Raw genomic sequence first — 24,260 nt, 5'->3', positions numbered from 1 at the left:
TATATATATATATATATATATATGTATGTATGTATGTATATATATATGTGTGTATATATATATAGGATATGGGCATCATATATAGGATATGGGCCTGGCACACATCCTCCACCTGGTGGTGAAAGATGCTCTGGGGCTGGGGAGCACTTGGGGTGCAGGCCTTGATGGAGACTTGTTGGCGCATGGCCACCCACTTCTCACAGAGCATCTAGTCTGCCTGTCTGCGGCATGAGAGGCAGGGAGATGAGCCTGAACACCAGCTCATCCTGGACTTAACCACCCACTGGAACTCCACCTACACCATGATTGTGAATTTGGTAGAGCAGAAGAGCACGGTACAGGATGTCATGTCCTCAATGACCAGATTCTCTGGTTTGACCTTAGTCCATTAGAAACAATGGAATCAATGGAGGATGGGGGACTTCTTTGGTAGGTAGGTAATAACTCGGACCCGACAAATCATATCCTCACCAAACTTGGAGATCAGGTAGAGAATAGTGAACCGGAGATCCACTCTGTGTTTGGAGTCTCTAGCATACACAGGATCCATTCTGTATGCTCTTGAACCACCTCAACTGGCAACTAATTTCCGCAGAAAGCACATTCCTGGGGGCACCTTCTTTGGAGGGGATGTAACTTGGACCCTGTAAATCCAATCATCACCAAACTTGGAGGGCAGGTAGAGGAGAGTCAGCCAGAGATCCCCTGTGAGTTTGGTGTCTCTAGCACATGGGGGGGGTGGATTCTACTGCATCATGAACTACACAAATTGAACCAGTTCATCTAACACCAAAAAGTTCATGATGGTCTGTGGTTCACGAACCATGTGTGCCACAAACAACAAACTGAACTACATTTCCCCAGTTCGTGCCCATCCCTAACCACTCCTATAAGGAAGCCAAGGTCGCCACCTGAATATTTATTCTTATGCCTCCCCACATGTTAGATCACACATTATTTTGACATACACTAAGGGAGGTTTTCTCTTCCAAATCAATTTTAGGGTTAGTTTTGCCATAATACAAATGTCGTAGGATTAACCTTCTCTATAAATTATATAATTTATAAGCAAACTGTTTAGACAGATTTGACTGTGCTTTGAAATTGCATGGTTTTTATCTGAGCAATTATTTTAATTTGTGCATATATATATATTTGTTTGTCATTAACATTTTATTGGTAGAATTAAAACAATAAACCAAATATAACAATAAAAATGTACATAAAGGTAATAAGAACAGTTAAACATTCAAACCAATACACTAATTACAAAAAAGATAAAAATAAAAATGTAAGCTTTAAAGAGTGTTACATTCTTCAATAAACCTTTGAACAAAGTAACTTGTTTTATTTTAATATTTGTTTCTAATTTATATATTTTACCTTATGTATTATTACCTTATGTATTCATTTAAAACATTAAATGAATAGAAACAATAATTTGTGCTAGATCTAATGGGTACATATTTATTGCACCCCGGCTTTAGATTTTGTTTGCATTGTTTTCCAGTTCTGTAATCCTATAGCATTCTTTATTGCATGTCTTATGCTGTGCATTTGACTTGTTTTCTATATTTTGTAATCCACATTAAGTCTCAGTGAGAAAGGCAGGTTATAAACAAAGAAAGTAAGTAATATGGTTTTTCTTTCTAATGGCAAAATATAGAGCTAACATACTCCAGTGATACCTTTCCATTTAAGTATCAGTTCACCTTTACTGATAGAAGCAGCAATATGCTGGCAAAAGTGGTTTAGTATAGAGAATGTGTTTCAGATGATACTGATTAAACAATGCTTATTTTTTCCCTTATTTATTTGGATTGTTTGATATTGTAGAAAAATGCATGGCAGGGAAAGCTCCTGAAAATTACTTCTGGCCAGAAACCCGACCAACAGTGACCAACTTTATACTATGTCATGGCAGCTCTACCCAGATTGCATCCAGAACATGGTAGGAGTTCAAAGGTCATAAGATGGTTAAGTTAAACAAATATTAACACTGAGAAGAAGTTGTGAGGGAATTGGGGACTGAGGTACTGGGAGGGGGAAGGATTGCTCCTGCTTTACAGTGCCTATCTTGTGGTGGGGATAGATATGTCCTACCATGGCCAACAGATTATGGTAAAGGGAACAATTTCAGGGAATCCCAGCATCCCAGGACTGATCCAATTTTGGGACCCCACAGCTGCTTTTTACCATTAAAGAAAAATGACAGGAAATGGGACAATGAATCTTGCCCATAAAATATAGTTTAGTCTCTTTTGAAAATACAAAGTATTGCTTCAGTGTGCTCCTGGGACTTTCCTGGGACAAAGCCCCATTGAAGAGACTTCAGTAGTAGACATCCTCACAGGTTATGGACCTAGTGTCTTTCATGGCAGCACTGGGACTCTCCCAAGTTGTATCTGACCCTATGCATCAGGCAGGTCCTATGCTGGACTTCATCTTTGGGGGGGGGGGGGGTATGTTTACCTGGATGTCATTGATGCAGTGCCATGGTGGGACCACTTTAACTTGAAGGTTGCTCTGAGTGTCCCAGCTTCCCCCTGCTCAGGCAGCAAGCTGATTTACGCTCACCCATTGAGACTGGTGGATCCAATTGGTTTCCAGAACACTCTGCAGGATCCAATGCCTCCTGGCAACTCATTAGATGTGGTGGTAGAAAACTGACATAGCCTTCTTTCTGAAGACATTGATAAAATCACCACCACCCCCGACGCTCTCTTCGCTCCCACACCAAATTAGCTTCTTGGTATACCTTGGAGCTTCAAAGGATGAAATGGGAACTTAGACAACTACAGCGAGTTTGGCAATGGACGCGTGACAAAGCTACAAGAACATATTATTGAATGTTTGTAAAATCATATGAGATGGCAGCGAAAGCCACAATGAAGCACTTTTACGTGGCCTTCATTGTGCCTGCCAGCTCTCGCCCAGCTCAATTATTTTTGAGTAATTAGATCACTAACTTTGCTTTCAGAGGGAACCCCAAAAATTAGAAATTCAGAAATTAGCTGTGAGGCTTTTGGAAGCTATTCTGCAGATAAAATCTTGTTGCTCTGCTAGGACCTGTCTGCCAATGTTGATACAGTACAGGAACTGGAGGTCCCTTCGCCATCTTTGGAGTTAGAAATGAATCAATTCATCCAACTCTTTCAAGACGAAGGCAACAGAATTCTGGGTGCTGTTAAGCCCACCACCTAGCTTTCACCTCCATCATGGCTGGTGAAAGCCAGGGGTGATGGAATACAGATTCCCCTGCTGAATATTATAAATCTATCCCTGAGTTCAGGGATCTTCCTGGAGACTTTAAAGAAAGCAGTGATGAGGCTGCTCTTAAAGAAACTACCTCTGGATCCTACTGAGCCATTCAACTGCCGCCCAATTTTGAATCTCTTGTTTCTGGGCAAAGCAATTGATAGAGCGACAGCTGAACAGCTTCAGACATCCTTGGATGACACCTCGGTCCTTGATCCCTTCTATTCTGGCTTTTGCCATGGCTATGGGATGGAGACAGCACTGGTCACTCTCACAGATGATCTCTGGAGACATCTGGATTGATGCAGGTCAGCGCTGCTGTTTTTGCTCAATCTTATAGCAGCATGTGACACAGTCAGTTATGACTAATGACCTATCACCTTGCCAACACGGGGATTTGTGGAACAGCCTTGAAATGGTTTGTCTCATTTCTCCATGGTCGGAAACAGAGGGTGGCACTTGGGGAGAAGGTTCAGCATGACACCCTTTGGTATGCGGTGTTCCCCAGGGGGCAATCCTCTCCCCAATGTCATTTAATATCTATATGCACCTTCTCACCCAGCTGATATGAAGCTTTGGGCTGGGATGTCATCAGTATGCTGATGGCACCCAGCTGTACCTGTTGATGGACGGCGGGTGGCCTCCAGGCAGTCTGGCCAGGGGTCTAGAGGCTGCAGTTAGTTGGTTGAAGCAGAGTCATCTGAAACTAAATCCGTCAAAAACGGAGGTCCTGTGGCTGAGCCGGGGGGAACCCAGGTTGGGATGCCAACTTCTAGCTCTTGATGGTGAGTCGCTAACACCAAGGCCACTTGTGAAGAGCTTAGGAGTTATTCTGGATGCCTCCATTGAAAGATCACAAATGTTGCCAGACTGGCATTTTTCCATCTGTGCCAGGTTTGCCAGCTGGTTCACTTTCTATCACACCCCAACTTAGCCACAGTGATCCATGCAATGGTGACCTCCAGACTAGACTACTGTAACTCATTCTGCACAGGGTTTCCTGGAAACTTCAAGTAGTCCCGAATGCAGCAGTGCATATGCTCACAAGTAGGAGTGTGCACAAAAAAAAAAAGAAATCGGCCCAATTCAGATTCTGCCGAATTGGGCAAAATCAATTTTGGCTGGCAGAAAGACTCCTGCATGTCAATTTCGGCAGTAGGAGTCAATTCCAGAGTCTTTTGGCCAGCCAAATGTCAATTTCAGCCCCATTATATCCTATGGGCCATTGAAGTCAATGGCAAAAACATAGGGTATATTCTGGGGGCTGGAGGGGAGGGGGTTTGAGGGAGAGGCTCTAAACTCACAGGGTAGCTTCTAGAGCCTCTCCCCAAAATACCCACCACGTTTCAAGAACATTGGACCAGGGAGTCCAATTCTATGGGGCCCCAAACAGGTTGACCCCATCCTCTCCATTGTTCTCTATGTTGGGCCCTACTCACAAGCACTCCATCTAGAGCCCATATACAACCGGTACTCTGACAGCTGCACTGGCTCCAAGTTGAATACTGGATCAAATTCAGGGTTTTGGTTTTAACCTTCAAAGCCCTACATGATCTAGGACCAACATATCTTCAGGACCGTCTCTCGTGGTATGCCCCCCAGAGAACATTGTGCACTGTGAATAGCAACCTCCTGGTGATCCCCAGGCTAAAAAGGATTCATCCTGTCTTGACCCAGGCCAGAGCCACAGCCTGGTGGAATGCCCTTGCAGATGAGATCTGGGCCCTGCAGAATCTGATTGTATTCCACAGGGCCTGTAAAACAGAAATGTTCCACCAGGCATACATTTGAAGCAGAGAAGTTTCCATCTAATTTGGCCTCCCCCAGTCCCCCTTCCCGCCACCCTGTGTACCAGCTTCACAAACACTCAGATGGTACAATCTCACTCAGTTAAAAACTGCCTAAATCACCATCTAATCTTATCTTTGGCTATCATCATACTAATTTGTTTTTAATAATTAATTGTATTATTGTTTTTAACTTGTTGCCCACCATGAACCTTTCAGCACAGGGGAGGGTGGGCTAAAAGTCGAAATAGATAGATAGATAGATAGATAGATAGATAGATAGATAGATAGATAGATAGATAGATAGAATTCTGAGTAGACCTGCTGCTTAGGATTGCACTGTTAGCACACTATAGATGCAGCAGGATGTTCTAATTTGGAGTTTCTTGTCAGGTTTCTGCCAGTAAGTGCTGCAGAAACAGAGAAATTGAGTGAAGAATTCCTTATGCTAGAATAACTAAAAGAATCTTAAAGACAAATGCATGTATTTATGATAACTCAAAGACAAATGCATGAAGCCTTGTTCAGCTGGGTGAGCTATGCACAAAGCCGTAGTGTGTGAAGGGAATGGAACCAATGGAGTGCCACTGGGATAGTGTTACAGGAGTTGAGAAGGCATTCCAACCAGTGTTCCCTCTAAGCTGAGTTAGTGTGAGCTAGCTCACAATTTTTTAGCTTCCAATTCACACATTTTTGTCTTAGCTCAGGAAGGATGGCTCTAGAGCAAACTAATTTATGCAGTAGCCAACTCACTCACAAGTTGAATGCTCACAAAGTAGAATTTTTGCTCACAAGACTCCACTGCTTAGAGGGAGCATTGTTTCCAACTAGGTTTTGAATTGTGGAGAATAGTGATTTTATTTAGGAGTAATAAGAAATTGTGCTGTCTGAACAATGTGGTGAAATTAAAAAGCCTATTCTATTGTTCTTTATAGTTTTCTAGATCAGCAAAATTACACATCATTCTGGGGACCTCCTGACCTTAGAAACTGCACAGGCAAGTTTTTTTAGTAAATGTTGCACGATAAAAATTTTGTTTGTTTAAACAAAAGGTGACACGTTTATTGCTGATTTCTCATGCTTCCTTTGGTACTCTCCTGAAAAGTGTGATACTTTTAAATAATTAACTTCAGTTATACCCCACCTTTCTCCCCAGTAGGGACTCAGAGCAACTTACATAGTTCTCCTCGCTTCTGTTTTATCCTCACAACAACCCTGTGAGGTAGGTTAGGCTGAGAGAGTGTGACCAAGCAAGATTCCATGCTAGAGAGGGGATTCACACCAGGGTCTCCCAGATCCTAGTCTGACACCATACCACACTGTCACCACACTGCAAGAGTCTAAGACTACCATCTAGGATCCAGGTAGTAGTGCTTGTCCATTGATTTCAGAATCTAAAGATTTTCATTCATTCATTCATTCATTTAATTTATTTGATTTTTACCCCACCCTCCCTGCCAGAGAAAAGAGAAGAAATCTTTTTCTTTTTAGTTTTTACTGTTCTTGTTTTGTTTTAATTTGTAAGCTATCTCGATTATGGATGCCATTATGGATAGAAAGGTGGGATATAAATGTTGTGAATAAGCAAATAATACATTAATATTGCTAGTCAGTTAAGCAAACTAAAGTTGCTCTAATTTACAAGCTAGATCAGGATCAATACCAAATCTATACCCCTTTTCAGTACCACAAATTTTCATTTATCTATAAACTAGCAGTAAAGCCCGTTGTGAAGGAGGGGGGTGAGTTTGAGGTGTGGAATGCAGTGAAGTCCAATCAGCTTCCATATGCAAAAGACCTTGAAGGTTCCATATGCAACTGACATTCCAACTGCCTTGCGGGGAGGGGGGTGAGTTTGAGGTGTGGAATGCAGTGAAGTCCAATCAGCTTCCATATGCAAAAGACCTTGAAGGTTCCATATGCAACTGACATTCCAACTGCCTTGCGGGGAGGGGGGTGAGTTTGAGGTGTGGAATGCAGTGAAGTCCAATCAGCTTCCATATGCAAAAGACCTTGAAGGTTCCATATGCAACTGACATTCCAACTGCCTTGCGGGGAGGGGGGTGAGTTTGAGGTGTGGAATGCAGTGAAGTCCAATCAGCTTCCATATGCAAAAGACCTTGAAGGTTCCATATGCAACTGACATTCCAACTGCCTTGCGGGGAGGGGGGTGAGTTTGAGGTGTGGAATGCAGTGAAGTCCAATCAGCTTCCATATGCAAAAGACCTTGAAGGTTCCATATGCAACTGACATTCCAACTGCCTTGCGGGGAGGGGGGTGAGTTTGAGGTGTGGAATGCAGTGAAGTCCAATCAGCTTCCATATGCAAAAGACCTTGAAGGTTCCATATGCAACTGACATTCCAACTGCCTTGCGGGGAGGGGGGTGAGTTTGAGGTGTGGAATGCAGTGAAGTCCAATCAGCTTCCATATGCAAAAGACCTTGAAGGTTCCATATGCAACTGACATTCCAACTGCCTTGCGGGGAGGGGGGTGAGTTTGAGGTGTGGAATGCAGTGAAGTCCAATCAGCTTCCATATGCAAAAGACCTTGAAGGTTCCATATGCAACTGACATTCCAACTGCCTTGCGGGGAGGGGGGTGAGTTTGAGGTGTGGAATGCAGTGAAGTCCAATCAGCTTCCATATGCAAAAGACCTTGAAGGTTCCATATGCAACTGACATTCCAACTGCCTTGCGGGGAGGGGGGTGAGTTTGAGGTGTGGAATGCAGTGAAGTCCAATCAGCTTCCATATGCAAAAGACCTTGAAGGTTCCATATGCAACTGACATTCCAACTGCCTTGCGGGGAGGGGGGTGAGTTTGAGGTGTGGAATGCAGTGAAGTCCAATCAGCTTCCATATGCAAAAGACCTTGAAACACTGGGCGGGACTGCACAAAGCAGCCAGTCAACCCAGCCAGCGTCTTCTGACTGACAGTTCAAGCGTCCATACACTAAAGGAGTGCATTTTAGAACTTTGGCACCCACTATTCAATTATATATAAGGAGAGATGACATGGTTATAAATTGGTTGTAAATTTACAAGCTGGATCAGGATCAATACCAACTCTATACCCCTTTTCAGTAGCACAAATTTCCATTTATCTATTAGTCTATTCCACAGCACAATTATTTGAATTTTCAACTTAGTTGGAATTGACCATTTCTTTGGGTCACACTGGGGCACTAAAAGTTTTGTTTTATTCTGTTTTCCCTCAGAAAATGCAGCTGATATAGCTAATCAGCTGTTGAATCTCACTGGAGAAGGGCAGCAGTTGACTTCAGACAAAGTTAATGATGTTGTCCAGAAGCTTAAAAAAATTGTGAATGATGAGGAAATTGATGAGTCTTTGGGTTCTACTGTGGTCACAATCTTTTCCAATATTCTGACCAGTTCTGACAATGTTTTGCAAGCCGCTTCTTCTGAGTAAGTGTTTCTAGAAAGACAATAAAGTCTGAGAATGTTTACAGTGCAATACTAAGAAAAACTGCATTCTTTGCAATACTAAGAAAAACTGCATTCTTCTAAATCCACTGAAGATTGCATTGATAGTTATCTACAGACAATCTGTTATTAGAAAACATATTTGGTAATGCACGAAGTGCACATAATCAATATAATGATTTATATATATTGCGGTAATAACTTCCCCCAAGTGAGATGAATACATAAAAATCTCTTTTCAAATATACTAACTGGGAACTCATAGATTTTGAGGTAAGGGAAAGTAGAAGAAATAGAAGCGAAAGTGATAAAAAGTGGTAGAGTGTGGTTATTCTCCCATGTTCTCAGAACATCAACACACAGAGCTCAGTATTAAGTGAAATGTATTTGTTTCCGAGGGTACCTGTGTTGGTCTGCAGCAGAACAGCTAGATCTGAGTTCAGTGGCACATTAGAGACCAACAAGATTTTGGGGGCATGAGCTTCAATAGATAAAAATACAAAAATTGTGGAGAAGCCGTTCAGAAGGAATTATCTTTCAATATTTTGGCATCTAGGAAAATAAATTAGCAAAAAAAAACCCATTTATATTGTATTGCATGTTTGACAAAGGTGTTTCCTGAGGGTGTTGAGGTACTTTTATTATTACTGCTTTAATTTTTAAAAAAATCTTTTAAAAATTCATCATGTTCTGCTTGATTTTAGAGCGATAAAGACCATTGATGCCTTAGCTTTAAAGATTCAGTTTACAGGCCCCTCCATGAGCATCTCAACACGGAATTTGGCACTTGGTGTTTCTTCTCTAAATTCAACTTTATTCAGTGGATCCACCTTCAGTGTTGGTTCTCAGAACAATGCTTCAGATTTTCAGGTACAGAACACACAACTGCATATAAATACACAAATGCAGTCATACTTTCACAGAATCGACATTGGCTAACTTTCCGCGGACTGAATGGTTTATACTGAAATGTGTTCATTACAAGAGGGAGACCTGCAAGGACTCATGGAGCTGGAGTTATCTTATTTTTCCCTTGGGTGTCTGCTTCCTCTCCTCTTGTTTCCTACTTCCTCTTTTCCCAACTACAAGCCTTTCCTGCTTAGTTGAACAGGGGCTTACGGCTGAAGGTGTATCCTGCATACTTCCAGTTCCAAGCCAGCGGAGAGAGACAGAGTGAATAGCACAGGGTGATGAACTAGTTGGCCAAGGCTTTAGGGGATAGGGGCTTAAAACTGAAAGTATGTCCTGTGTTCTTTCATCTCCAAGGCACCCCTGTTGTCATTACAGAAGGCAATTGGTAACATACAGTATCTGGCATACAGAATAAGACTGCTTCTGTCGTACACCTCTTAAATAAACTACTACAGAGGGAAGGTTAGGAAGTTAAAAGGGCCCTGTACATGCATCAGAGTGGCCCTGTACATGCATCAGGTTACAAGAAAGAGCCTCCCCCTCCAGAGAACACAGCATCAGTGCCCCCTTTGTAACCAGCAGAAACCCTGTCTAACTCTATCACCATGGATTCTGAGATGTCCTGAGGCATTTTCCACACAGGAGTTCAAGGATGAGTAAGATAGTTGCAGTAAACATGAATATGTTGCCCAAATTCTGTTTATTTAAATAGATAAACATAATTTTGTAACATTCCTTTGGAGAAGAATTTCTCAAGGCAAATTGCAAAATGAAATAAAAACAAGTTCAACAAATAAATACAACAGTTAGAGCACTATAATATTTCACATGTAACAAGGGAGATTATTGCTTACAGTTCCTTGTAATACATTATTAATAATTGCATCAGGGTCTAGAGAATATACAATTATTTTAAAGCCATCAAAATCTTCAGCTCTTAGGGTACACCTCAGCTTGTTCTTATTAAATGTTAAGTGTTGAAAAACTTGCATTCATGTATGCTTAACTGAACAAATTGTTGTATTCTAGAGGTAGACACAATGCGCAGCTGTAAAATTGCTTGCATACAGACTGCTTTCTCTTAGTACTTTAGTTCACAGTTCTCCAACAGTATAGAGTCTCTTTTTTCAATATTACCAAGCAGTTGCCTAGTACATAAATAGTTACTCTTAAATAATTAACTGTCCACTTTTTCACTTGATTGACTATTTTTTTAAACTATCCAAATCCCAGTGAACTAGTGCAATGTCCATCAGGACAGACATGATTTATTTATTTATGCATTTCTACCATGCTTCTTTCCCATACTGGAGACACAAAGCAGAAAACAAAATAAACTCAAAATAAAATTTAACAAACAAGAAGAAATATTATATAACATATTGTGCTAGTACTGAATCCACTGGCTCAACAGACACAGGCTTCAGGCCAAGGTCCCATTGGCTTGTACCGAAGGCTCACATATCAGCCATGCTCCTGCTTGAATACCTGTAAAGAAGGAGGGAACAAAAGTACAACCCCGGTTTCACTCAGTTGGTAGAATTGTATCTGGACAAAGGGCACATACCATGCTAATAAGGAGATTTGTGAGGCAGCCCCTGGTTGCATCAAAGTCACAACAACTATAGTGCGTGTGAGTATTCACATATACTTGCTCACATATACTATCCCTGCTCTCTCCCACACATATGGTTCTGAAGAACATAAATAGAATAAGAAAAAAAATTACACTTAAAATGTATATACTGTCTTTAAAGCATTTTAAATGAGCACATTGAGCCATTCTTACAATAACACTATAAGTTACTCTGGTGTCACTATATAGGATCTGGGTATTATGTGTATGATGAATAGCAGCTGTAGGAGGAAGTAGGGTTGGACACGAACCAGCTCACGAACTAAAGTTCGTGACGAATTTTGGCTGGTTAATGTTTTGCGTAGTCAAGTTTGTGCCAGGTCAACAAGCATGAACTTTCAAGTTGTTCATGAAAGTACATGCTGGTTCGTGAGGAGATACCTTTCCAGACAGACTGTCTCCACTCAATCAAAATGTTTACAAAACTTCAAAGCAATGACTTGAAGGGCATGTAGAGGAGCATCCATGGAAGGTCCCCTGCAACTTTTATGTCTCTAGCTTGCATGGGATCCGTTCTATACACTCAAAATTACATGGGCGGGTGTTCTACCACCTCGTGAACCAAAGCGGTTCATGATGTGGCTAAAAGTTTGTGACAGTCCATGTTTTGCAAATGGGCCATGCCACAAACCACAAATCAAAACACATTTTTTCAGTTCATGCCCATCCCTAGGAGAAAGGATAACAAGCCCCTTCCCTACCTGACAATGCAGTGCCTCTGTTTAAATACAGAAGGGGACTTTTGCCTCTTCATGTTTTAAAAATACAACAATCTCAGCACCTTAATCTAAAGTCAGACCATGATTACAAATGCACACAAAAATGTCCCTCCAATTCTTTTGCTCTTCACAAGAACAGAACCAGGCATACTTATTACCCTGTGGTACAGAGGTGGGGATGAGAAGATGCACTGCCTCGCTGGCTTGTTTTCTGCTACTAATGTATTTGAAAAAATCCAGTAACCAGCATAAATTTGCAGTATGTTCTCTAGTACCTCTTCCTTTTCTGAATCCAGTTTAAGTATCTGGAGTTTCTCATTCCACATATAGCAGTCTTTGTTGTAAGATTTTGTGCAACACTTTACCCATATGCGAAATTAATGTGATGGTCTGATAGTTGCCGCAATCTTTGATGTCTCCTTTTTTCAGAATTGGGATGTAAAAAGATTGTTTCCAGTCTGTGAGCCATTGTTTTGTTTTCCATATTTGTTGGCATTCTTGTTAAGATTTTGATGGACTCTGTTTCTGTGGCTTGGAATATCTCTACTGATATCCCATCTACTCTTGGTGCTTTGTTTCACCCAATTGTTCTCAGTGTAGCTTTCACTTTACTTTGTAAGACGATAGATTCTTCTTCAAAAGATTCTTCTCGGAAGGAATCTGTCATCCTTTCATCTCTCTTGTATAATTCCTTAGTGTATTGTTCCCATCTTTTCTTTATTTGGTCCTGTTCAGTTAATGTACTTCTGTGTTTTTCCTTTAGGAAATAAAAATTGTTTGTACAAAAAGGGAAGATGGTTGAAACATTTCTTTTGCTGGGGATGTGAGTTTCAGTTTAACTGGCAAGGAGTTGTGAACTATGTACTGTTGGGTTGATGCTGAATAAATATTGTCGAGCATTTTTTGTACTTTTTAGATATTTTTCTTATTTTTATGTTTCTTGATCTGTGACATGTTCTTTACTTCTAGCTTTTTAATTTTCTTTTAGTAATTTAGGTTCTTTTTTTAGTAGCAAGCTGTGTTAAAGATATTGTTTATTGAAAAGCTTGATCAGACAAATAACAAATGTTACATGATACAACACTAACAGTGCCATCTTAAGCAGAGCTGTACTATACACTATACTCATCTAAATCCATTAAAGATAGTGAAGTAGAGACAGATTATTGTGACTGCCTTGAAAAATTTTACTCACTTGTAAAGACAGGTAAGTTGCTAGTTAGCTGCTAGCTAACCATTAGCCAGTATCTTAGGTGGACTTTCATTTGAATTGATGTTGATGGAGATGTCCTTGTTTAGTATAGGAGGGGATATTGGTTGGATCCTGTGAGAAAAGCAGAAATGAATCAGTGTTTGTCTTCCCTTTCTCCCAGCAATGCCTCACGTCTCCCAAAAAGGTGATCATGGGGGTTACAATATCCTCATGGATCAAAAGCCCTGGGAGTCAAAAGGCTGCAGTAAGGAGAACTTTTCCATTGTATATGATCTACTTTATTTTTGTTCTCATATACCTTTTCTTGTTTTGTATGCTAGATTGATTTTGGCAAAACCCAGGCAAATTCCCTGGCTTCTGTTGCTTTACCTGCAAGCTTACTGAAAAACTTAAGTCAAGAAGAGCTTGAGGTTATATCCAGGGCTCAATTTACTTTTTTCAACAAAAATGGACTCTTTCAGGTAAGCATGAAATGCTTCAAAGTCTTAAATCTATTAGTATAAAAGAGCATTTACAAGTATTATCAAGCACATAAGAATGTTGTATTTTCACACGGGTGACACAATTGGATGCTATTGATGTTAAATATCCACTGGGAACAAAATAGATAGTACAACTATTTAGATATTTAGACAAGTATAATTGTGTATCATAGAATTCTAGTTCCTCTGTACAAGTTTAAGGGACAAACTATTCTTAAAAAGCATAGTATTCTAAGGCATTGCAATTATATCGATTCTCATTTGAGTCAATGCCAGAAAGAATTCCTGAGTTTTAGAAACTTCAGCCACTCGTAAAACCTGTTTTTGTAATGCAGTGGATCCATGCACAATGAACTTTGTTTTTCAAGAAGTTCATCACTGTGCAAATGACAAAAGTTGCACTACAGAGGTACCCAAAAATAAGGTAATAGTCTCAGCTTAGTCAGGGGACTTCTGGGTGCAATAAAGAACGCAGAAGTTATTTTGTTTTATGCTTGGTTAAGTGTTTTAAGTTTACTGGTGATAGTCTGAATGGTTTTATGAGCTTAATTAATTATTTCTGATAGTATTGTAAACTACATTGAGAAACTTTGAGCAGAGGTAGCAAACATATTTCCCTAATAAATGAATGAATGAATGAATTTTATAAGGAGTAAATGTGTAGTATTATATCATTTTAATGAAAAAATAAAGATTATTCTTTCCCCCTGTGGACTGTTGTACTAATAAGATAAGAAAATCATTCTTGGTTTGTGATCTAATTACGTTAGAGTTTAATATTCATCACTATTGTTTGATGTTTAACTCTGGTCAGCCTTTGGTGGGAAATGATTGTGAGAAACTTTTCTCGAAATTATCTTACAAGCTTTCTTTATAATTCTGTTTGTTACAGTACTAAGGGAAATCACAATTGCTTTCTTTGAAGAAAACTGCAATTTAATTTTATAAACAGGATGTTCTTATAATGGATATGTGAAATGTTAGCATGTTGACAACCTATTTACTCTGGCAGACTACAGAAATAAATCCATATATCTTGTGTATTGATCTGAGAGCTCAGAGTGATAGTGTTTGTTGTAATGTTTCAATTACTTTCCAAAGGACAGAGATGCTGATGGCACTTTAACCAGCTTTGTGGTGGCATGTAGCATTGGCAATATTACCATCCACGATCTCCAAGAAGGTGTGAAAATTACAATCAAACATACAGCTAAGCATACCACAAAACAGGTAAGCGGTCTGGATGTTTGGGTTTGGTTTGGCTTAAAAAGATCATATCTTCTAAAGTAAAATGAAATCAGAATTCAAAGAAAACAAAGCTTAAGAAGAAAGGAAATGGGACAAAATGAAACATGCTTGTAGTGCCAGAGCTAAACATTAGATTCAAATTCCTATTCAAGCAGGAATTCCGGCTAGAACTAAATGTTAACTATGAAACATATAATGCTTATGGGTGGGCAGAGGGATATTTACAGAACGGAAATGGTGTGCAGGAAATAATGCTCACCCACCCGCATCCATGGATGCTTCTTATGGCCAGTTTTCTACCACTGGGCTTCAAAACAGCCAATGGAAGGTAAAGCATTTACAAAGAAAAAGCAGCAGGCACAAGAGATCTTAAGCATCCCACTTTCTCACCCACCATTTCTTCCTTGCATGTGGCCCCCCCCCCATCTTCATTTATATTATCTCAGCTAATTGTCATGTTTCACTCCATCTCGTTGGAGCTCAGGGAGCAGGGGGACGAGACCCCAGGACCGGGAATGCAAGGGAGGGCTGAGAATAGCGTAACCTCAGACACCTGGTTCCACGCCAGTTACCTCACTGAGGCTCCCCTACCTGAGGCTTATTCTAGAGGCTCGTGTTTGGGCAGCGACCCCTGAGGGTGCTTTCTCCCTCCCTCCCTCTCTCTCTCCCTCCCTTTCTCTCTCTTGCCAGCTACCTCCTCCAGAGGCCCGGCGCCCTCCTCACAACATTGCTCTCTGTCCGCATAAGCCTCAGGTGTGATCCTCCCTGGGTCACTATCACTGCGTCCTCTATTCCCTTCTCCTGGTCCTCCCTCCACCCCTCCCTCCTCACAGCAAGCTAGCCATAGGGCTGTTTTGCCCCTTCTTCCCATCCATGGGGATCCACCCTTCTTCCTCCCAGTCAGGCCATCACTGCTGCAGGAGACTGCCCACTCCTCCACCATGACCCCCTTGACTTCCAGGGTACCTCAAGCGGGTCAGGGTGGAAGCAGCCCTGGTCCCCCTGAGAACCCTTGGATTGGCTGGCCAACCGGTTGTCACCGGTACCGTGGAACCCCCGTGGGGTCTGTTCTGGGCAGGGCCTCCATATGCACCCCCTGAAACCAGGCATACTGGTGCGAGGCATACTGGGCCTCACCCTCGGCAGCCTGGACATCCGATGGGTTGTCCTCTGGTCCCCTCCTGACACAAATGTAAAATTAGGAACAAGTGTCTGTCAATATAATGTTCAGTTCCTCTGCCCTTACTAGGTAGCTGTAAGTAGCTCTCAGTCTTGATTCACAAGTCATTTGGTTGGGAAATTTATATGTCTATTTATATGTCTTTATGAAAATATTTAGGAGAAATCTCAACCTTCATGTGTCTTTTGGGATATGAATGAAAATGGTAAGTTCTCTTTTAATTTCTCTTATGGAAATAATTATGTACTTATTAATTCTGATCTTTTAAACCTATGTTGAACTCAATAAAATTAACAGTGTTCCATATGCTGGTTCAAGAGTTAGGTGGTTGTTCCAAAAGGCTTTTACATGCTATTTTACATGCTGTTTTCACTGCTTGCTGAATTTCCTCTATCAATAGTTTTTGAAATTGTTCCCAAGAAAGATTTCCAATCTGTGTTGTCTCCCAAACTTCTGCCTCTTCACTCCTCATTTCTGATGCCATTTTTTTCTGTCACAATACTTGTTATTCCAAGGTCGTGTAACTTAAATATCTTAGGAACATTGCCCTTCATAATTGGTAGTTTAAGCAAAGTTATTTTCTTACCCCCACCATATTTTAACCGATCTTTAGTCCCGTTCGGCCACTTTCTTCTCAAGTTCTGGGAATTTCTCAGTGGAGGGTGGTAAGCAGTGGGGTACCGCAGGGATCAGTACTTGGTCCACTGCTTTTTAACTTGTTCATTAATGATTTGGAGATGGGAGTAAGCAGTGAAGTGGCTAAATTTGCGGATGATACAAAGTTGTTCGGGGTGGTGAAAACCAGTGAGGATTGTGAGGCACTCCAAGGGGATCTGTCAAGGATGGGCGAGTGGGCGTCAACATGGCAAATGGGGTTCAATGTGGCCAAGTGCAAGGTGATGCACATTGGAGCCAAAAATCCTAAATATAAATACACATTGATGGGGTCTGAACTGGCAGAGACTGAGCAAGAGAGAGATCTTGGAGTTGTAGTGGATAACTCACTGAAAATGTCGAGACAGTGTGTGACTGCAATAAAGAAGGCCAATGCTATGCTGGGGATTATTAGGAAGGGTATTGAAAACAGATCAGCCAATATAATAATGCCCCTATATAAATCAATGGTGAGACCTCATTTGGAATACTGTGTGCAGTTCTGGGCACCACACCTTAAAAAGGATATTATAGCTTTGGAAAAAGTGCAGAAAAGGGCAACTCGAATGATAAAAGGGTTGGAACACTTTCCCTATGAGGAAAGGTTAAAGCGCTTAGGGCTCTTTAGCTTGGAGAAAAGACGACTGAGGGGTGACATGATCGAGGTTTATAAGATTATGCATGGGAAAGAGCAGGTAAAGAAAGAGGTACTTTTCTCCCTTTCTCACAATACAAGAACTCGTGGGCACTCCATGAAACTGCAGAGCGGTCGGGTTAGAACGGATAAAAGGAAGTACTTCTTCACCCAAAGAGTGATTAACACATGGAATTCACTGCCACAGGAAGTGGTGGGTGCTACAAGCATGGACGGCTTCAAAAGGGAATTAGATAAGCATATGGAGCAGAGGTCCATCAGTGGCTATTAGCCACAAGGTATAGCTAGGGGCTCTGGGGCAAGTGATGCTCTGTCTTCTTGGTGCTTGGGGGGGGGTCAACAGTGGGAGGGCTTCTAATGTCCTGGCCCCACTGCTGGACCTCCTGATGGCACTGGTATTTCTGGCCACTGTGTGACACAGAGTGTTGGACTGGATGGGCCTTTGGCCTGATCCAACATTGGCGTCTCTTATGTTCTTATGTTCTTATGAATTTCCAAGATGGGGTTTTTAAATGGAAGTCCTTCTTTTCCTTTTTTTTTTTTGCTTAAAGTGCTCAGTTCATTATTACTTATTCTATATGCTGTCTTATGTAGTAAATCCAAAAAGTCTCTAAAACGGGTGGCTACGGCTGATGCAAAACATGGCGGCCATGTTTTCCTACATTTCTTGCTTCTGCGTCGAGACGAAACGGTCTCGCCACCACTGCTGCTGCGGAGGAGGAGGAGGAGGCAGCATCCTGGTGGCAAGGGAGGGGCAGGGCGGGGGGCTCATTGGCAGGCCAGGCCAGCAGCAGCAAATTTCACCTTGCCCCTGCCCAGGCATCCAGAGGGAGGGCTGCCTGGGCCACGGAAGGGGCGCTCCACAGATGGGCTCTGGCTTCTCTGTGCTGGGGGCGTGGCTGTGTCTCGAGAGGCTGCTTCTCTGTCTGATCCTTGTGGGGGGCATGGCCAGCTCGGACGCCAGCTGGAACATCGTTCTGGTGCATTTTGGCTCAAAAATAGCCCTGCAGATATGTAATTGTGCCATTTTATTCAAAGTGGCTCTTTTAAAAAAGTAGAAATTACCTGGGAGAATGAGCCAAGCCAATCTCATAGGTCTTTAGACTTAATTAAATTCACTTCCTTTTGAGTCAATCCTGTTGACGTTGGATATTTCATGCGTTCTGTTCATGCATTTTACATTTATTTAACTCTGTTTCATACTAGTCATTGTTCTGAGAAAAATTGATGAAATTTCAGGACTTGTAAGATTTCAAATAATACATTGCTTCTCTTACAGTATTATTATCCTTTGCCATTGCAATACATTTTTGGATTTCTTGGTTTTTCTAGATGGCCAAGGTGGATGGAATTCTACAGGGTGCATTGCACTAGCAGAGTCCAATGAAAATGAGACAACTTGCCTATGCAATCATCTTACACATTTTGGTGTACTGATGGTAACTGGAAATCCCCTTCTGTTTTGTACCCAAAATTCAAGAAAATTAGGGGATATACATGTTCAGCTTACTATCATCTTGAAACAATTGTGTAGTTTTCTAAAAAGAACAGAAATGTTTCTTGAAAAATACTGAATTCTGTTAGTATTTTTCATGGAAGTATTTGTTTTTTTAGAAAGTCAGTTTAGAATATACCACTATAAATGTTGGCCCTGATCCAGGAATACCTCTTACTAGGTATTCATTGCTAATTACCCTACACCTTTCTCCAGGAAGTGTTTTCCTGTCTGGCATGGAAGATGTATGGGAACTTTAATCCCTATCCATAATGTTCAGTACAATAATGATAGGAATCTCATCCACATTGATATCCTGTTTTTATTGATCTTGCTTTGGTTGTTATGTGTACAGTTTCTAATCCAACCTGCAAATCTGCACTGAGAATATAGTTTCTGCCATGGATCCCCATAACTGTCTGCCAGTGATTTTTTTATTATAACAATCTCTTGCCTTTTTTAGCTTTCATGCCCATGGGGTCACCTTAGTTAATACTAAAAAACAGAAGAGGCATATTAAATAAAGCAATCTTATTCTTTTTAGAAACAGCCTTCTCAACAAATGTGGTACCCTGCTTTCTGCTTTCTTCCATTTAGAAATAAAATTAAGTAGTTACATGAGATTCAATTTAACTGGTTTAAATAGATTTTTAAAAAAAACAGCTTAAGTTTTTGAAATACCAAGCAAAGAAAAGTGGGAGAAGGGGATTTCCCCCTTCTTACATATGATTTATATAATATTAAAGCTGAAAGGTTTAATGTTTGCAGCCTGTTTTAACATCTTGCTCATATTTAGCTGTTTTCACATCTTGATCGTATTTAAGTATGAAGAACATCACAATCCTTTATGTTCCTTTTCAGGCATGTACTGCTCTGCATTCACATGCTTGTGGGAAAGGGGGACATTCTTTAAAATAAATTCAATATTTTCTTTCTCTTGCTCATAATACTATTGTGAAATTCAAAAGTGAGGAAACAGTTTTTGGAATGCTGACATTGTTCCAGTTTGAGAATTATTATGTCTTCTTCCTTCATTCCTTCATTCCAAACTACTAATTCCTAAAGCCTGTCATGCTGACGTGTTATGATTCCAGTGCAATATTTTCATAGGTAGTTAATATCCTGTGCTCTTGCAGCAACTGTTCTTAAGAAATTACAGTGTAACAGTACTACAGGAGTCCATATCTAAACCAACAACAACCATCGATCACTGAGCAGCTGGCCACTGACAGCTAGACATCTGCCATACATGGAAGGGATCAGCCAATGAAAAACAATGCTAGATCAGTTCTCTGATGTCATCAAACTCTACCTGACGTACCCACAAATAAGGGAAGAATCAAAGGCAACACAACCTCCCCAGTTGTTGAAGGACTATAGCGTGTCCAGAAGGAGCCCTATGGTTTCCATATTGTGAAAGAGCCACAAAACCCCCTTCTGCAAATTGCTCCCTTTCTGACAGGAGGATGCACAATGAATTATCTGTAGGCAGTCCAAATATACCAGCCTCATCCACTGCTTACTCATGAGAGGTAACCTTCAGGAAAAACTCATATCCCCTCCCAAGTCTAGATTCCAATCCTACAATGTATGTGGAGGTAATAGGAGCATTTTATAAGGAAAAGGGAACAGAAGCACTAGGACAAGCAACATAAGAACACACAATGGCACATCCACAGATAACTCACTGGGGCATCACCTGGGAATTGTATTGTTGTGAAACAGATGTCAGGAATGAGTCACACCAAAAAGAAAGGTAAGAATATAGCAATGATCATTTTTAGCCAGCAACAATCCTATCAGCAGCAAACAAGGTGGAGGAGACAGGACTAAACCCACACCTCATGAAAAGCGTTCTGTCTACTGGGCACACAGGAAATATATACATCATAGAGCATTAGATCCTCCAGTGGCCCTCCTGACAAAATAGCCAATATCCACATGCAAGAAAAAAGAGAAGAATAGTGCACAGATTTAGAATGGTTGCAGCCCCAAATTCAATCCTTGTATGTGATTAGTTATCAAAGAGTCCTTGGATGAGTGCCATTGGCCAAACGTATCTGACGTTTTCCAGTAGGGGTGGGCTACTCATGTTGATTGGCTGCCCCCAAATCCTATTATTTTGCATAGAGTCTTCCCATCACTCTCCTTTATTAAAGAGGTTCAGATCATCTCCCGCTTTTAATCACCACCAGTGATCAGGAGGATTGTCAACCCAGACCCTGCCCTCCCTACTTGTGAAGCACAAATTTGCATACATTGAAAAACCCTCTAGACCCTCTCCCAGTGCAAGTCCTATTTTGAATACAGCTGAAGTTAGTAGCAAGCAAGAATGGGCTTAGATCCCTACCTACCAAACAATAAAAAAGAGATGTAAGAGAGGGATTACACAGTAGATAAGTGCAATACTCACACTACTAGGGGTGTGTGCTCAATATGAACTGAGCCGAAAAAATACCCGATAAATACCTTATTGGTATTTATCAGGTATTTTCTCAGCCAATCACTGAGGGAGCTAGTGATTTGGCTACCCAAAAATGGTCACCCCTAAAATATTCAGGATGTTTCAAGGCTGCCAGATAGCTGCAGTTACAAGGCATTTAAAGGGCTTTTAAAAGAGAGGCACCAGCAGCTGTGCTGCAAATTTGGTGCCTTTACCTCAAAAAACAGCCCCCCAGAGCCCCAGATACTTCTGGATTGATTCTCCATTATAGCCTATGGGGGCCATTGACTATAGTGCTTCCCATAAACTATAATGGAGCCAAAAATTGGGAATCCCAAATATTTCCCAAACCCCAGTGCCATACCAATATTGGGATTTGGGTATATTGGTAAATACCGATATATTTTTGGCTTCAATATACCGAAACCCAAAAAATACATTTTTTTTCATAGTCTCTCTGTGTGTGCGCGCGCACGCGTGCATGTGCTTGCAGGACTAGAAGTCATGGTGACTTCTGGTGACCCCTAGTGGGGCTAGGACATTTCCGAGAGGTGGCTTATATTAACTGCCTCTGTGTCCTGGCCCCTGTATTCCTTGGAGGTCACACTTCCAAGTAATTGCCTGGGTCGGACCTGGTTAACTTTTGAGATCTGACGAGATCAAGCTTGACTGGGCTATCCAGGTCAGGGCAATATCAACTTTTTTTGTGTACACCACTATACACTACCACATGTCACATGGCTGGCTGGGGAAAGTACTGTATTTTCCTAGTGAAGATGTATTATGGTTTGATTGTGAGAACAGATGTTATAATGTGATATATGAGAATAAGAGTTACAAAGTTAGGTTCAAGAATCCCTGAAGCTATGAGATCTCTGGAAAGAAGAAGAAGAAGAGATTGAATTTATACCCCGCCCTTCACTGCCCGAAGGTGTCTCAGAGCGGCTTACAAACTCCTTTCCCTTCCCCTCCCCACAACAGACACCCTGTGAGGTGGGTGGTGCTGAGAGAACTCTGACACAAACTGCTCTTTTTCAAGGACAGCTGTGCCAGAGCTTGTGACTGACCCAAGGTCACATCAGCAGGTGCAAGTGGAGGAGTGGGGAATCAAACCCGGTTCTCCCAGATTAGAGTCCGCACACTTAACCACTACACCAAATCTGATCTGAACAGAAGGTGATGGAAAGTGTTGTCTTTGGCAGCTTCATCCTGGACTGGAACACTGGGTTCCAGAATCTGCTGCTGTGCAAAATGGAAAGATCACCTAGGGAGCAGTGATAGTGAACAAATTATTTACAGTTTAAATCAGCATACTCTTGGCTGTTCCTCAGCCCCATCATTGTAAAATAGCTCTGTTTTTTTGAAAGTCTACTCCAAAATCTGAAAAGCTTGCAAAGGCACTGTTGGGAATGTGATTTAACCCATGTACCTTCCCCAGCCAGTCTATTGAAAGACCCACACACACACACATACACAAACTGCAATTTATGTTAGATGAGATATAGTTCCTATTTCCAATATACCTTAAAGGCCAAATTAGATGTTACACTTTGTAGCTGTCTTGGCTATGGAATGGCAGGGAGAGAATTTAGTGTTGGATCTAAAAACTAGGAATGAATATAAAGCAGCTCAACTCCATAAATCAGGGCAGAAAAATTGTATTGAGATAATTCATACTTTGCTCCCCATACTCCGAAGTCTGCTTCACACATGAAGTTTTTCCAACACTGAAATCATTTTTAAATGTAGGAAAGCAATGTGCACAATCACCATCACATTGGTTTCCTAATCTGAATATATATGGTAAAGGGAACTCAAGCTGAAGTTTCATAATGTTATTTATAGTCCACCTTTCTCACTGGGTCTCAAGGTGGATTGTACAGAGTGAGTAAATACAATCAATAGGATGGAACATTCAATAAACAATGAAATAGGATTTGAGTCATAGAACCAATCAGAAGTCTAAAAAAATGGAACTGAAGCAAAGTGTTAACATGACACATTAAATGATGCACAATTAAATGGTGGGATCCATATCACAGCAAACTATGCACAATAGTATAGGCCACAGTCCCTAATAATTTGTCCAAGTAGCTTTGTGAATAATTTTGTACAGTGCTACCATAAACTACAATGATCTCGTTGTAGGAAAATGTCGTGTGTGAAGGGTCCATTTGAGAGATTTTCTGGAATTTTAAAAAGCCTGATGCTGCTGCTCATAAGAGAAGAAATCCTGGCCCCCTAACATAATAAAATGGGAAAATGCAAAAGGACATATTTCCTACCAAAAGTTCTTGAGTTATGACATATAATAAACAATAGAGGTTCATGTATAAATGTTGTTTCCAGCTGTTACAGCTCTTGCCCTCTGACTTTTTTCAGGAGCTATAGGAAGGAAGCCAGAGGTGTGACAGCTATGTGCTAAATATAGCAAGTACCTTGCCTCTAGCAAAAATTCACTTGAATTTTCACCTGCGTTTTCATAAGAGAAAAATTGTAATGCTGGTAAAAATGCATATCCAACAGTTTATAATTTCTTGTGTGCTTTTATTTGTAGGACCTGACTGGAACTGTTGCAAAAATTGTAATGCTGATAAAAATGCATATCCAACAGTTTATAATTTCTTGTGTGCTTTTATTTGTAGGACCTGACTGGAACTGTTGCAAAAATAGATGCTGAAAATACCAAAGTCCTCACTTTTATAACATACATTGGTTGTGGAATATCTGCTATATTTTCCGCTGCAACTCTCCTGACCTACATTGCTTTTGAGTAAGTATGTATTCTCCTGTCAAAACAGGTTAAAAAAATTAAGTTGCTTCTTGTTTCTAGGTCAGCATGTCAGGCACTGATTGTAGTCAGCAAGGATCAGGATTCAGTAGTCTGTGTACCATAAAAAAGTGAACATCCTATTCTTATAATTTAGTTACAAAGATGTTTCTGTAACACTGCAAAAAATAAAGTGTATCAGATATCTAGAATCAGGAAGACAGAATATTTTGCAACAAATGAGCACCAGGTGTTAAAAATTTAACATACACATCACATGAAAACACAGCTATTCAGGCATTCAGATATTTGTTCTGAAAGTAATATAAATCTCTTTATTTTTATGTATTTTAATAGAGAAGGTTAA

The 24,260-nt window shown here is 40.8% G+C and overlaps 1 protein-coding gene across 1 annotated transcript in view; it reads left to right on the top strand.

The window, feature by feature from the left end:
- The window catches only part of ADGRG6 (adhesion G protein-coupled receptor G6), a 132,687-nt gene that overhangs the window by 64,111 nt on the left and 44,316 nt on the right, over positions 1-24,260 (top strand). The window contains exons 9-17 of the mRNA XM_015421988.1: positions 1,837-1,951; positions 5,981-6,042; positions 8,261-8,468; positions 9,191-9,356; positions 13,287-13,427; positions 14,550-14,678; positions 16,036-16,081; positions 18,518-18,624; positions 23,769-23,896. Coding sequence (XP_015277474.1) covers positions 1,837-1,951; positions 5,981-6,042; positions 8,261-8,468; positions 9,191-9,356; positions 13,287-13,427; positions 14,550-14,678; positions 16,036-16,081; positions 18,518-18,624; positions 23,769-23,896 — 1,102 coding nt within the window. The remainder of the gene's footprint in view (positions 1-1,836; positions 1,952-5,980; positions 6,043-8,260; positions 8,469-9,190; positions 9,357-13,286; positions 13,428-14,549; positions 14,679-16,035; positions 16,082-18,517; positions 18,625-23,768; positions 23,897-24,260) is intronic.

This window comes from Gekko japonicus, unplaced genomic scaffold (assembly GCF_001447785.1).
Source record: "Gekko japonicus isolate JY-2015 unplaced genomic scaffold, Gekko_japonicus_V1.1 scaffold114, whole genome shotgun sequence".
Classification (NCBI taxonomy): domain Eukaryota; kingdom Metazoa; phylum Chordata; class Lepidosauria; order Squamata; family Gekkonidae; genus Gekko; species Gekko japonicus.
The sequence above is the reverse complement of the archived record's forward strand: the minus strand, read 5'-3'. Positions and strand labels throughout refer to the sequence as shown.